Source organism: Diabrotica virgifera, chromosome 8 (assembly GCF_917563875.1).
Source record: "Diabrotica virgifera virgifera chromosome 8, PGI_DIABVI_V3a".
Taxonomy (NCBI): domain Eukaryota; kingdom Metazoa; phylum Arthropoda; class Insecta; order Coleoptera; family Chrysomelidae; genus Diabrotica; species Diabrotica virgifera.
Genome location: NC_065450.1, coordinates 45,816,400 through 45,833,412, shown reverse-complemented (window position 1 = coordinate 45,833,412; position 17,013 = coordinate 45,816,400). Strand labels below are relative to the sequence as shown.

Sequence of the window (17,013 nt, the reverse complement as noted above, 5' to 3'; positions counted from 1 at the left end):
CCATTATACCCCAGGCTGTGGGTGAAAAAACGTGATATAATTCAGGAATTTTTGAAACCTATCAGGTGTTTTAAAGGACGATGCCAGGAATAACTTATACTAAAATGTAACCAAAAATTTTGTGCTGTTTTTTATTTATGACGATTTTCATTTGTTAAATTTACAATTTTTTTAGATTTTTAATTTTGCAGCTTAGGATATTCATTTTAGAGAAAAACGTTTAAATAGAAAATTGTTGAAAATTAAAAAACCTACAATTTGAGCTATGGCAAGTTTAATTTCGTTAATACGTTATTGCAAAACAGCCTGCGAAAGGTCCAAAATGGCCGTTTTTTGCAATTGCCTTATTTATTGTAAAAATAACTTCTATGTACTTTTTAAGCCTTTAGAATGAAGATCTTTCACTACAAAACATAAAAAAAATTTGTAGTGCCCGATTGGTGAATTTGTTGTTTAGATATTATAATTTGTTTATCCCAAGAGGTCAAATGTCCAAGGCTATAACTTTTTGAAAAAAAATCGTACAGAGTTAATCCAAGATTCACTCTCCTTCTAAAGACTTATATTTTCATGTTCTGATGTAAATAAATGCCTGTAACATTTTTCAACCTATTATTTCGGGTTTGAAAATGAGGGGGCATATTTCGTTATAAACATTTAGAACTGAAGCCGCCCCTGTAAATCCTATGAGTTTTTAACTGGCAGGTTATTATTACTGCAGACAAAATAAAGATTCAAAACTAAATAAAAATTTTCTACGACTAACTGAAGCCGAGATAATTGTTTTTGTTTTCTTAAATCGTAGTGACTTTATTTATAACAATTAAGAAATTATTTCACAGTCATTGACTAGGGAAAGACTTATGTTATCTTAAAATAAAAAAATTTTTAACCGAAAATTATATTTAATTATTAAAAATGATTTTTATAATGTAATGGAGATTTATTTTTCGTTACGACTATGATTTATTGTGTCGGTTGCCCTTAGCAACGGCTAGCAACTTATAATACATTCTATCACGGTTTTTGCTTTAAATTTTAAAGCACCGGTTGGATTTACGCAAACACATAGATGTTACGTTACAGAATAAAAATGATATTGGGCCTCTGTGTGCTTTTGTCCTGGGGGTGAGTTTCACCCCTTATGAGAGGTGAAAAAATATATGTTCAAAATAAGTTCGGAAATGGATAAAACGTCTAATTCTAAGCACTTTTCGTTCTATAGCATTTTTTCACCAAGTTAATACCTTTCGAGTTATTTTCGAGTAAATACCTCAAGTTTTCAACAACAAAAAAAACACTTTTTTATGCGGTTTTTGACAAATAACTCAAAAAATAAGTGTTATATTGAAAAAATGGATTTTAACAAAAATATAGCAAATTAAAAATTGAAAAAAATGATGTATGCATTAAATCTCTAGACCCAGTATAAACAAAGTTCTAGCTAATGAAAAATAGGTTCATATCCGTCAAATTTCAAAGTGAATTATTTCAACGTGAAATAATCAAAAAATCGTGCACTTTTTGGAAAAAAATCATTTTTTAAAATATTTAAAAAATATGTATATCTGTTTTTAAAAAATGTTTATAGCATCAAAAGTAAGCAAGTTACTCTGAAAATAAAGTTGATCTGTTTTTTTTTTTGGTCAAAAAACTCGAAAGTCAACCCCCAATTAGATTTTCTGCTTTTTTTTTGGAAGGCAAAAATTTGTTAAGATATGGCTGTTCTAAATTTACATACACTCGTGATTATTGACTAGTTCAAGTCCTTTTAACTACTGCCCCTTCAAAAATAAGCACTTTGAACCGATGAAACTTACAGACATAAACGAGACATACACGAGTAAAACAACATTGAAGTAAAATTGATTAATTTAATTTTTGATATCAATTAGAGTTTTTTTTTACCAAAAAAAAAGATATCAACTTTATTTTCAGCGTAACTTGCTTACTTTTGATGGTATAAACTTTTTTTTTAAACAGATATACATATTTTTTTAAACACTTTAAAAAAGTTGTAATGATTTTTCTCCAAAAAGAAAAATAATTCACTTTGAAATTTGACGGATATGAACGTCTTTTTCATTAGCTAGAACTTTGTTTCTACTGGGTTTACAGATTTCACGCGTACACCATTTTTTAAAATTTTTAATTTACTATATTTTTTTAAAACTCTTTTTTTCAATAAAATACTTACTTTTTGAGTTATTTGTCAAAAACCTCCTAAAAACGTGTTTTTTTTGTTGTTGAAAAATGAAGGTATTTACTCGAAAATAATTCGAAAGGTATTAACTTGGTGAAAAAATGCTATAGAACAAAAGGTGCTTAGAATTAGACGTTTTATCAATTTCCGAACTTATTTTGAACATATATTTTTTCACCCCTTATAAGGGGTGAAACTCACCTCTAGGACAAAAGCACACAGAGGCCCAATATCATTTTTATTCTTTAACATATTATTTATGTGTTTGCCAAATTTCATGTGAATCCAAGCGTTGCTTTAAAATTTAAAGCAAAAACCGTGATTCAATGTATTATAAGTTCAATAAGTCGCTAACCGTTGCTAAGGGCAACCGACACAATAAATCACAGTCGAAACGAAAAATAAATCTCCACTACACTTTAAAAATAATTTTTAATAATTAAATGTAACTTTCGGTCAAAATAATTTTAATTTTAAGATAACATCAGTCTTTGTTTAGTCAATAACTGTGAAATAATTTCTTAATTGTTATAAATAAGGTCACTACGATTTAAGAAAACAAAAACAATTATCTCGGCTTCAGTTGGTCGTAGAATATTCTTATTCGGGTTTGAATCTTTATTTTGGCTTCAGCAACAATAATCTGCAAGTTAGAAACTTATAGGATGTACAGGGGCGGCTTCAGTTCTAAATGTTTATAACGAAATTTGCCCCCTTATTTTCGAACCCGAAATAAGAGGTTGAAAGTGTTATATGCATTTATTTACATCAGAATATGAAAATACATGTCTTTAGAAGGAGAGTGGATCTTGGATTAACACTGTACAAAAAGTACTCAAAAAGTTATTTTTACAATAAATACCGCAATTGCAAAAAACGGCCATTTTGGACCTTTCACAGGCTGTTTTGCAATAACGTATTAACGAAATTAAACTTGCAATAGCTCAAATTGTGGGTTTTTTAATTTACTACAATTTTCTATTTAAAACTTTTTCTCTAAAGTGAATATCCTAAGCTGGAAAATTAAAAATCTTTAAAAATTGCAAATTTAACAAATGAAAATCGTCATAAATAAAAAACCGCACAAAATTTTTGGTTACATTTTAGTATAAGTTATTCCTGGCATCGTCCTTTACAACACCTGATAGGTTTCAAAAATTCCTGAATTATATCCTGAAATCGATCTATTTTTCATCCACAGCTTGGACTATTATTTGTCTCAGTTCTAAACTGAGATTATTATTGCAAAGAAATGACTTCATTTTCATAAAAGTAATTTTAGTCATTGCTATTCTACGTTTTATTTCTATGTCTTGATCTAGTTGGTCTGTTATCACAGTTCCGAAATATGTCATTTTGTGAACTTCCTCAATTGGACTCCGTTTAATTGAAGCTTTGCATCGGGATGTGGGTCACGACTAAACACAAAAATTTGGTTTTGTTTGAGTTTATTTTAATGCCCATTTCCTCTCCTACCTCGTGAATATGATCAAGCAGAATTTGGAGACCTTCAATATTATCTGACAGAATTACTGTATCGTCTGCATATCTAATCACATTAAGTAGTTCCCCGTTGATTTTTATTCCATATGGCTGTCTCTTAAGTGCCTTTTTAAATAACTGGTCCGAGTGAACATTGAACAATGTTGGCGACAAAATGCACCCTTGTCTGACTCCTCGTTGTATGGAGATTTCATCGGTGTAGTTATCTCCAATTTTTACGATAGCAGTTTGATTCCAGTACAAATTTTTAATGACATGAATATCCTTGTCATCTATTCTGATATTTTTCAGTATTTGCATTAATTTTACATGCTGTACTTTATCGAATGCCTTTTCGAAGTCCACGAAACATGCAAATACATCTTTTCTTTGGTCACGGCATTTTTGTAATAGGATGTTAAGCGCAAAATGTGCCTCCCTGGTTCCCATAGCATTTCTAAAACCAAATTGGGTATGTTCGAGATCTTCTTCGCATTTGCGTCTAATTCTGTTGTGAAGTATTTTTAGGAAAATCTTAAGAGTGTGGCTCATTAGGCTAATTAATCGATATTCTGAGCATTTTCTCGCATTGTGTTTTTTAGGTATTGCGACAAAGATGGATTTGAGCCAATCTGTGGGAATCGCTCCGGTGTTATATATTGAATTAAAAAGTCTTACTACTACTTTTATGTTATCACCCTCTATTAGTTCCAGCAACTCAGTTGGTGTATCATCTGGACCACAAGCTTTTCTAATTTTGGCATTATTTATAGCTTGTTCTACCTCGCATTTCGCATATATATTTATATAAATCCCTTTTGATTATGATGGCTATCCGTTACGGATGAATATTGGATACTAACATGGCCATTTTGACTTTAATGGTTACTGCCTTAAAAAGCCTAAAAGCGCAACTTTTAATTTAAAAGAAAACCAGATTTCATTTTTTTATATTCTTAGGGTAAAATTGCGATTTTGACAATGTTCCTCCACCTAGAATTCAAAGAATTCAAAATTAACTTCATTTTCGTTTTTGGCACCATCAAAAAAATAAATTAAGACCAAAATTAGCCATTCACCACCCACGGTCAGTATCTCGAGAAATAAGCGTTATTTTGGGGATTTATAAGGTCGACATTAAAAGTTGCACCATTTTATTTGTATAAAACATTTTTGTCTAAAACATTCCAAAAAACTTCTTTGTCCTCTACGTTTTAACAAAAATGTGATTAAAAAGCTAAATTTCAAACTCGTCACTCAACTTTTGCGATTAAACTTTGCAATTCAGGAATCTGCACCTTTAACTTTAAAAAATTCATAACTTTTATTAGAATATGACCGTAAGCTTAAAACAGATCCCATTGTCTTCAAAAATGTATTAAATATTGTTATGATCTGCTTTATATTACTTTTATTTTAATTGAGTATTTATTTAACTAATTATTGAATTTACGCAAATCATACATAAACAATTAATAAAATTTCTCAGGGTGCCTTTTTTGTCATAAAAATTAACTAAAATTATCTTAGGTTATACTTATCCTTTCTCGTGGCTTCAGTATCTCTTAGTTGATCCTTATCGGGATAAAATAGGAAAAGGAAATCAATAGAAAAATCATAAATAAGCACATACCAATACCTTTATTATCAAAAGCAATGCTCTGAAAATCTATCAATTAAATCCTGTGGGCGTAATTGTCCAAATGAAACTTTTACCATATAATTAATCTAATTTAAACAAATATTTATCGCTTTGTTCCTGATACCATTTATAAAATAAACTAAACAAAACAAATTTAGGTATTTGCAAAACTACTTATACTTCCTATTAAATTATTGAAATGTTGGAACCTAAATTCATATGCTTTTACGCAAATATTTTAACTTCTGATTATAAAGAACATCTATCACATAAGTTATTGACTGACCTTTTTGATTCACACACAATGATGTCTCCTCTTGACCCAAACAGCTCTTCCTTGTTGATTATGTTAGGCTACCAATCAAAGCGCTCTCCGTTCTCAGCATCAATCCAGCAGCATACCAGCAACTATTTCTCCAAAACACAAGCCAGGCCGCTTTTGACCAGTACTCGTTCAATAAACTCCAAAACTCTCTCCTCTCTTTCTCTCAATAATAATCTCCTGAGACCCAACTATCTTTTTTACTTGGTGTCACAAATAATTTTAATAACTATAGTTCTTGTAACTTACTCTCTTGGACTTTACAGAATCAAAAAGGTTTTTCTTCTCAATTTGATTTGTCTCTCGTTCCACTTTTCAGCTACTCTCCACTATCAAACAACCACTAGTACTTGCTTCTGAACTATACGCGAAAACTTTCGACTGCCTTTCTCGGATACCGACCACAAAATAATCTTTCTTTTCCAAACTGTCTGAACATTGAAAACCTCTCTTTCCCCCTTCCAAATTGCCAAGCCAATCAGAAGCATTTCTCTTTTCCATTCGAAAAACCCAGGCATTCTTTCAAACAATACTTCTACTCAAACTAATCACTTTTCGGAAATTATACAAAAATTCTTGTGTTTAAACAGACTTAAAATTCCAAATCTCTCTACCTTTATTTTTAAACTAATAATTAAAATTACCTGTGGATTTTACCTTTCCCGTAACAAACAATCTTTTTAAAATTATAATCCGAAATAAATTGTCTTTCACTTCACTGTATTTACAAATGTCTTTAAGTATTCAGGGAAAAACTCATTAAGGAGAAACCCACTGCGTAAAAGCTACCTTCTACTAAATAGTTATAAATCAATATACAGGGTGTATCAAATTTATGTGCCCGCGTTATATTTAAAAATTAAAATTTTTACTCTATCTTTGATTGATAAAGTGATACATAATAATATATACTATAATAATTTCAGAAAAAACATTGAAATGGAACAGAGTTGTATTGGGTTAAACGTAAAAAAAACGTGATTTAATTTTTTTTTTTTATTTTTAGGGTAAAATTGCAATTTTGACAATGTTTCCCCACATCAAATTCAAAAATTTTATGTGAGGTAAACCTCATTTTCGTTTTCAGCACCATCAGAAACTATGAATAAAATTAGCCATTCACCTCACCGTGGTCACTATCTCGAGAAATAAGCGTTTTTGGGGGGTGTGCCACTCTTCTTATAATGCGTTCTACATTTATCATGTATCTATACCTATTTAATTTTTTTTTAATTTTCAATTCTAGAATTATCTGTTAGGAATAGCGGGAGAGAAAATGACAGAACGGATTCGAACCCAGATGTTTACAGCAATAATATCCCAAGAAATGGGTTTCTTTGACAAAAAATCTAACGGTGTTGGGGCATTATGCGCAAAATTAGCTGGAGATTCATCCAGCATTCAAGGAGTAAGTGTTTTTAATAATATTTGATTAATTTTTGGAAATGAAGTTATTGATAAATAATATTTATGCAAATAATGAAAATATATCAAATAACATTTTGATATACTTTCTTCTTTATATACCAAGTTTTTCTTTCTGGCTTTCTGACGTTCGGCTTGTTTGGAAGATTTTTAGGTTCGAACAATTTACTTTTAACATAAAAAACATGTATTGAAAAATTTGTCACATAGACCCTTCATGCACTTGTGTCTTCAATTATAGAAGACATCGAAAATCAACAACTAATATGGTACGGACATGTTAGACGTCTGGGGGAAGAGAGACTTTAAAAAAAATGTATAGAATGGGTACCACCAGAGAAAAGAAAACGAGGACGACCACCAACAACATGGATCCAAGGAATCTCAAAAGCGATGTCAGCAAGAAATCTATCTGAAGAAGACTGGCAGAATAGACAGGCTTGGCGAACGGGAACCCAAAGGCGTATTACGCTGTGAGCGGGATAGGTATAATAATATATATAAAAGCTTAGCTGAAATACATGTCAACCAAGATACAAGAGGCATACGATAATTACAAGGCAATAATAAAAAAACACATGCACTTGTAAGAAGAATAAAAATTATCACTGGGAACGTTTTTCGAAAGAAATTGAATATGATTTTTATGATCTGCATAACGAAAAACGGCGCTTTATAAGAGGTCAAAGAACGGAGGTAAAGGAAATAATAGAACCAAAACGCATAGAAAAGGATACATGGATTGACTATCTAAAAAAGCTCTATGCAAAGAAAGAACAAATGAGCTTTGTCAATTTGTCAAGAAATAATTTCGAGATAGAATTAAACATCATTTAACAAATACCAGTAAACACTGGGTACTACGAACAAACAACTAAGAAAATTTTAAACCAAAAACTACATAAGAAAGCACTGAAATTAGTCTTCCCACCACCACAGAAAAAGACAAAACGTAACAATTAATGAATGCAACTTTGAAGTAGTCAAAGAATTTAAGTACCTGGAAGCGATCATAACATCTGAAAATAAATATGAAAAGGACGTGGCAGCCAGGATCATTGCAGGAAATGGGGCATATTACTCATTAATGGCCGTACTTAAATCAAAAATACTCTCAATACCAGCAAAAATAAGGGTATATAAGACCTATCTATTGTGCTATCTTTATTAGAATCTATGAAAATCAATCAAATAAAAAATACAGATATAATTCTGAATAACCAACTTGAGACAAAAAGCTCCCCACTTCGCCACTTATTCAGTTAGACACTTTAAAATGCAGCATCACTTAGTAAAATATATGACTGGAGAAAGGCACTCTGCCGAAATAGCTATATCGTGACATTAACGTATGATAAATATTGTGGGAATATTAAAAACAAAAGTTTTCAGTGTTTTATTGTTAGATATTTTACTTATGATATTTTTTAGGCTACTGGACAACGAGTGGGTGCAATACTGCAATCTCTTTCAACGTTCGGTATAGCAATAGCTCTGTCAATGTATTACCAATGGAAACTAGGTCTGCTAATGGCATCCTTTACACCATTAATGTTGGTTGCAATATTTATAGAAAAACGTAACACTACAGGTCTAAGTGAGGCCAGAGAAAAGTCCTTACAAAAATCTACAAAGGTATGTCATCATAACCATCATCATCAATGGAGTGACAACTCTTCGTGAGTCTTTGCTGCGTTTACTATTGCCTTAAAAGTTTGTCAGTCCTGTGCCACCATTTCCCATTGTTTCACTCCCATTTTCTTCAGATCTCTGACTGCATTTTTCCACCATTTATAAGGCCGTCCTACAGACCTTCTCCGATCTGGCCTTTCCCAAAACACATTGTTTATAAGGCGATTGTTATTACTGCGTGTCACATGCCCTGCCCATTTGAGTCTATTGGCCTGTATATATCTGACTAGGTTTTCCTTTCCGAAAAGAAACTCTAACTCGTTATTGTATCTGCTATTGTATAATACACCAGCAGTTTATTTACTTCTCTTTTTGTTAGCCTTCATGTTTTGCTTCCATACGCGACTGATGGTCAGTGAGAGAACTGTTGACTTCATTAGATGCTGCATTGCAAAGAAAGATATGTTTAATGCCATTATTCGCGTTTCAATGATCTATTTTGTTGTCATTGGTGATTGTTGCTCCTAGATATTTAAATGTCATCCCCATCATGTTTTTTTACTGAAAGACAATTAGAACGAACTAATGCGTGAATAGTGGTCAAGGTTCTCTAAGAAAAACGTTTAAAACAGTAGCTCAAACACAAAAAATCTAGAACCTTCATTTAAGAGTTCCCTTGCTAATATAATTAAGACAAGGAAATAATTTAAATGATAAGAAAGCCTAGATTAAAAATATCAATTTTACTTTAAATCTATTTTATATTAAATAGTGATAAACAGTACCATAATTAATATTTGGTGGAAGCCCCATTATTGCCACAATTGCCAGGTATGATCGTCCAAGTTCTGCTCATGGAGGCACCCTAATTCTCTCTAGAAATAATGATTTTTCTCCGGTAACAAAATACGACTTTTTGTTAAGTGAATCTGTCTTTGAGTTTTCCTTAGTTTATAATAAAAATCTTAATCTTTACATTATTTGCATTTATAGATCACCTGACTCTACCGTGGAACTATTTTTTCAGAACCTGCTAAATTTGTTAGATGACCTGCCTCATAAAAGCAGAAAAATTCTATGCGGTGACTTTAACATTAATTATGCTGCTGCTTGTGCTCCCCAAGTGTCCCTGGTCAACATATTTGAATCGTATGGTCTCTCAATGCACGTTAATTCTCCTACAAGGATTACAAAAACTACATCTACCATAATCGATTATATTGTCTCAGATTTCTCACCCCTTGATGTCTGCTCTACAGTTATTAATGCGGGACTATCTGATCATGAAGCAGTGTATACGAAGTTTAACATCTTCAGCAAACCCTCCTCAAAACCCAGACGTTTAGGTAGGATTTTTTCCGCCCAGAATTTTCGTAAATTCCAAAATTTATGCTTAACTTCTGAGTGGCAGTTTCCTTCTATGGACGTGGACTATAATTTCAGTGTTTTTCTAGATAAGCTTATCCGCATCTTCAATAAGGCATTTCCTTTAATTCCTATTAAGCCAAAACATCGAAAACCTTGGGTTACGAAAGGTATCCGCATATCAGCCAAGAATATGCGTTCACTTCTATACATCAAGAAATTTACTATCAATGTTTCTGTCACTAAATATATCACGAAGTACAGGACAACATATCTAAAACTTGTCAAATCAGCTAAAAAAACCTATTATCAAAATCGTCTGAGAAGCTCTAAGAGTGTTGCAAAAGAAACCTGGTCTATAATAAACGATCTTCGAAATAAAACTCACACAGCTCAATCATTTTCCCTTCCAAATCCTGAGAGTCTAAACGATTACTTCGTTAATGTGAGTAAAAATATAACATAAACTATTTTGACGCAAAAAGATCCCATTTCCTATCTCCCTAATTCAAGAAAAGGTCTCGAATTCATTCTTTTTAAAACCAGTCGATAACTCTGAACTGACCCAATATCAAAAGCAAATCATCCTGTAGTACTGATGGACTATCTATAAAAATTTTCTCCAATCTCACAGAAAATGTGTTGGAAATCCTCGTCTCACTAATTAATGATTCGTTCGAAAAAGGTAAATTTCCAGAGTGCCTAAAGACAGCCATTATTATTCCTCTTCATAAGGGTAGCGAAAAATCTAATGCCTGCAACTATAGACCTATTGTCTTACTACCGGTACTCTCCAAAATTATTGAGAGACTTATTAAAACTCGACTTATGTCCTTTATCGTTGATAACAACATTTTATCTCAAAATCAATTCGGCTTTTTAACTAATAAATGTACCACTGATGCCATGTTTTCTGTACTACATGAGTTTTATCAAGCACTAAACAATAATCTTTATACTGCCACTGTTTTCTGTGACTATGCCAAAGCTTTTGATGGTGTAAATCACGACATTTTGATTAACAAAGTAAATTTCTATGGAATTAGAGGTATTTCTTTGAATTGGTTCCAATCCTACTTAAATAATAGGAAACAACTAGTTAGAGCAAATAATACTGACTCTAGTCTCAAAAACATTGTATGTGGAGTACCGCAAGGTTCAGTATTGGGTCCTGTTCTGTTCCTTATCTTTATAAATGACATCACTAATTTAAAAATCGATGGGAAAATTTTTCTTTTTGCTGATGATACCAGTATCACTTGGAGCAACTCAACTATAGCATCTCTTCATGAAACTATAACTTCGGATCTACTGACGATAAAGACCTGGTCCGATTCTAATTTACTCTCTTTTTAATGTAGATAACTTCGGATCTACTGACGATAAAGACCTGGTCTGATTCTAATTAACTCTCTATTTAATGTAGATAAAACAGTAGCACTATCCTATAAAGGAGTTCTTCAACCTTTGACTCTTAATAACAGCCAGATCAGTACCGTTGATTCTGTAAAATTTCTTGGTTGCTAACAGCAACCTCAAATGGTCACTTCATATCGATTCGTTAAGTAAGAAACTCGCCTCAGCTTGCTATGCAATAAGATCTGTCTCAAGAGAACTCAATTTAGCATCTTCTAAAATAACATATTGTTCGTTAGTCGAGTCTCATCTTCGATATGGTCTTCCTTTTTGGGGTTCTAGTACAGCTGCTCAATTTGATGTTATTTTTAAATTGCAAAAAAGAGCAATAAGGTATCTGTTTGGCCTCAGAAGATCTACACATTGCAGAAGTTACTTCAGTATTCACGGAATTTTAACACTTCCATCTTTATATATTCTAGAAACGGTTTGTTTAATTCGTAAACACCTTCATGCCTTTCCAGCAAGGCCCAATCATCTTTACTCCACCAGAAATTCAATCTTTGATATTTATTTACCGATCCCATGCACTGAGTTAGTAAAGAAATCTATATTATATTCCGCAAAAAAACTTTACAAGCATCTGCCTTTACAACTTAAATCTGCAACATCTTTCCCAAAATTCCGTAAACTGACAAAAGCCTATCTATCTAAAAGACCATATTATTCAATAGAAGAATTTCTTAATGAATAACTAAGAAAATTGGGTTTCATACGCAGTAGCTTAAACTGTCAATTCCTAATGTTGTATTTTATTTGTTGTAAGTATGTTCAATTTTCAATTTGCAATGTATATAAATTTTCCAATTAATTGTTTTTGTCTTTGGTTTTATATCTTATTTACTTTATATTGACGATTTATCTAATTTTATTAAATTGTAGTTGTTATTTGTTGTTGATATTATTTTTCTTTGGACTGTATATAAGCTTTGTCCATAAAATTGTAAAAATTTTCACTGACAATAAAGCATATTTCTATTCTATTGTCAAAACAAAAATTTTGCAATCTTCTGTTCATAGATAGCACCAATCTCCTTATGTTATATTCAACAAGCTCCTCCTATGCCTGCTCAATTGCTAGTCACTGGTATCTTTCACTAATTTCTTTGTCAACTGTCCCTACATATTTTCGATGGGGTTAAGATCTGGATTTCGGAGAGGCCACGGAAGAACATTAACATGAGTTTTTTCCAAATATTCTCGAACAATTCTATTCGTACGAACCGCGAAATTGTTATGTTCAAAGATGAAGTTGTTATTGGAGAATTTCTGAATCACTGATGGCAACATTATGTTCTCAAGAATATATATGGACCGTTCACTCTTTTTAGAGTATAGGTCGCTCAAATACTATGAGCTCTTTTAATCCATTTCACGCGGTGGATTGGCCGCAGTTTCCTTTAGGTCGTTGTTCATAGGTTGTGATGGTTTTTGCCTTCCCTACTATCTTCTTCCACTCACTCCGGTCCTGAATCTTTTCTCTCCAGTTTGCAATTTCCATCTTTGATATATCGTCTAGCAGTTGATCTTCCCATCTTATTTTTGGTCTTCCTTTTGGTCTATTTGTTACTGGTCTCCAGTTCATTATCTTCCTGATCAGTTCTGCTACCCCTCTTCTTTGTTTTTGCCGAAACCATCTGAGCCTTTGTGCTTTAATGAATTTTACTATATCTTCTCCTTCAGTTATATTTATTATTTCATGGTTCATCAGCTTTCTATATTCCTCTGTTTCTGTCTTCACTGGGCCATGTATCGTGTTCTCAAGAATATGTTTGTAATATAATCCTAGTAATGTTTCTTCTATATAAGAACAATTGACCAGGCCTTCAGCACTTATACTCCATACGTTGACCGAGGATCCTCCACTATTTTTTAAATGATGTGTAGGTACACCGTTCATCAAACCTATGACTTCTCAACATATAAACTCTTACTTGATCATTGCTATGTGATTGAAACACTTCTTATCGGAAAATGCAACGTTAAACCAAAAGTTGTCTTTACGGTTTATGAATTCATTACAAAATGCAACTAATTTCCTCTTGTGATCTTTGGTCAAAAATGTTTTCCTTACAGTTGCACAATTTATCAATTCACTTGCTCTAATCCTTCTACGTGCAGTGCGAATGCTGCCCGAAAACGCTGTCTGTTCGCTAGCTTTTCGAGCTGTGGCAAAAGGAGCTTCTCTCAGATAATTTACTATCATCTCACCTTGTTTCTCTATGGAGATCTTATGCTCTCTTGAACCAACAAACTGTGCTATAGAGTGCAAATCTGACAGGATCACCATGTGGTAAATAAAGATAGGGGTTGGTATTTAAACTGCCTTTTGGTACTCAGTTAAATAAATTTACAGTCAACGACTTCAGTTTAATAACATTAACACTATTTCGACATATTCACATCTAATAACAAATACGAATGCCTTACACCTGATTCTGGTCAATTTTGTATGCACATGAAAACATTGCAACAGCGCAAGCATTTCACGGCCGAGTAATGTTTTATGTTTACTGATGGTCAGTGGCTTTGGATACGATTAATGATATTTTTATTCAGAATTAGGCGTAAAATATATTTTATATTAATTGTATTAAGGGTGGTTAATTGTATACCACACCATCCCATCATGATCCCATTTTTGTTTGATTTTCCATATGCACATATGGCTTACGTTAAATCTGCAGCAACTTGCCTTAGTGACCAATCTTCTTCGAGTTTGGTAATTGCCCTTGTTTTTTGTGGATCATTCAAATGCATTCTAGGCATTTTAGATGCGTTTAATAGCTTTTTATTTTATTTTTCAATGCGCGCAATTTTTGACAAGCACTTTGATATTTAGCTAATCCGTACGACACTGCGCTTTTACCGTATTACAATGTAAAAATGAAGGTGTAAACTATTCAGTGACCACAGCTGTACTTTGTACCTTGCTGTACTTAGACAACCGGTTTCGAACACTAAGCTTTGCTGTTCAGTTCTCCGGACAGGTTACTTTAAATGATGCCGATTCAAGGAATATACACAGGTACATACATGCAAGGAACATATTATGTAGGTGTATACTAAAGCGTTCAATTATGCTAGGCTGTTTGTTCTTAAATTATACATCGGCATCATTTAAGTATGGCAGAATACTGAAAACCATTATTTGCGAAGAATATCAACCCTTTGAATCCGAAGAACAGTGTGGTTTCAGGGCCGGTCGATCTATGATCGATAATATATTCTGTCTAACACAGGTTATGGAAAAAAGACCAGAACGTGGACAAGACACACATATACTTTTTGTCGACCTAACGAAGGCATATGACACAGTGTCCGTGGAAAAACTGTGGGAGGATTTGGACAATACACACATTTCTGCAACTGTCATCAAAGCCATACAATGCCTCTATAAAAATTCTATATCTAAAGGGTAAAGAGAGGTAACCATCTGTCAACTAGATTCCAAGTAACAAAATGCCTTAAACAAGGGTGCTTATTATCTCCCATTCTTTTCAATATATATACCGACGGTGTTCTCAGACTTTGCAAATGGAAATGCAGTGGTATGGGTATACCAATCGGAGACATCACACTATACACTTTGAACTACGCAGACGACCAGGTGGTAGTTGCCCAAGGTAAGGAAGACTTGGAATATATGACGGAAAAATTGATGGAAGAATACATGAAATGGGGTATATAGGGTTACCATAATTTATTAAGGCCAAATCCGGACAGGGGTAGTCCAAGGAAAAAAACATATCCTTGCCCTTGCCTTTTGACACCCCCAAAGTTAGTATTAGTATTATTAGCACAAAGGCAAACTACTTTTGAATCAATAGAGTACTTTTTAATACATTTTAAAACATGCTCTACTAAAAAATCAGATGTTTCACCCGTAAGTTCAGAAAAAAATAAAAGTTTCGCTTTGACACCTTCATTTTGCTTAAAGTAACGAACACATACCGGAGTCAGTTTGACTTCGTTTCTGTTTGAACTATCAATTGTAATCTTAATAAAATTTGCATCTTTGAGATCTTCTCGTTAAATATGTTTTTTGAAATATTTTTTTTAGTAAAGAAAAAATCCGGACATTTCTCATATCCGGACGCCAATCCGGACATGTCTTTCAAATCCGGACTGTCCGGACGAAATCCGGACGTATGGTAACCCTAGGTATAGAGGTAAACATAAAGAAAACACAATATCTACACATCGGTAACCAAATACAACAGGAAGACCTAGATCTTGGCGGAAGTGGCTACTTCAGGGGATGCACAGAGTATATATATATATATATATATATATATATATATATATATATATATATATATATATATATATATATATATATATATATATATATATATATATATACAGTATATGTATATCTAGGGATTAAATTAACAAATAGTGGAAGAACGGAACCCAGTATAGATGATAGAGTAACGAAGGCTAGAAAGGTTACTAGAGCCCTAAACCCTGTCTTGTGGCAACATAACATAACCTTAAATACAAAAATGAGGATGTACGACGCTATTCTGAAACAAAATTTTACCGTATGGCTCCAAAGTGTGGCAAATGACAAAAAAATCCGAAAATAAGCTGCTTACTACCGAAATGGATTTTTTTAAAAGAACATCGAAATTTGACCATGTACGAAATGAAAATATCAGAGAAAAAGTAGGTAAGCAGAAAACAATGGTGGAAGAGGTACAACGGAACCAACTCACTTGTATGGACACGTTCAACGAATGGGAGATGAAAGACTTCCAAAAATAACAGTGAGATGGATACCGCCAGAAAAGAGGAAGGCCACCGACCTCCTGAAAACAAGGAATTACAAAAGTCATGTCAGAAAGAAATCTACAAGAAAGAGACTGGCAGATCGACAGGCTTGGCGATTGGGTACCGGAAGGCGTAGAACGCTATAGAACCGGTTATATATATTTTATCATTTAAGTATCGCCCGGATAGCTCAGGCGATAGTATGTCTGACTTCCACGCAGGTAGGCCAAGGTTCGAAACCCAGCGCGGGGAGAACATCTAGACATTTTTAAATATCTATAGGCCCCCAGGTCGACTCAGCCTGAATAAAATGGATACCGTCCCTAGATATAGCAGACTTCCCTGTTATAATCCCAAAGCCGCGTTAGCGGTTTAAAACGGGAGATTATTATTATCATTTAAGTAACCTTTCCAGAGACCTAACGATGAGCAGCAAAGTTTAGTGTTCAAAACCGGTCGTCCTGTTACAGAAAATATTAAACTGGCAACATTTGCAGACGACACTGCAATACTAGCAGCCGGTGAAACATTCGAAGAAACAACTAGACACCTGCAAAATGCAGTAAACAAAATAAACACCTGGAATAATAAATGGCGCATAAAAATCAATGAAGGGAAATCTGCCAATATCGATTTCACCTACAAAAAAATAAATAGTCACCCAGTTAGAATAAACAATAAAATCGTTCCGTACAAGAAAACAGTTAAATATCTAGGGCTACATTTGGATAGCAAATTAAAGTGGCAGGA

General features: G+C 33.1%; 1 protein-coding gene across 4 annotated transcripts in view; it reads left to right on the top strand.

Moving 5' to 3' along the window:
* Positions 1-17,013, top strand: part of LOC126889940 (ATP-dependent translocase ABCB1-like) — a 111,384-nt gene that overhangs the window by 69,102 nt on the left and 25,269 nt on the right. For all 4 annotated transcript variants that reach the window (XM_050658688.1, XM_050658690.1, XM_050658687.1 and 1 more), the window contains 2 exons: positions 6,896-7,057; positions 8,506-8,709. In XM_050658688.1, coding sequence (XP_050514645.1) covers positions 6,896-7,057; positions 8,506-8,709 — 366 coding nt within the window. The remainder of the gene's footprint in view (positions 1-6,895; positions 7,058-8,505; positions 8,710-17,013) is intronic.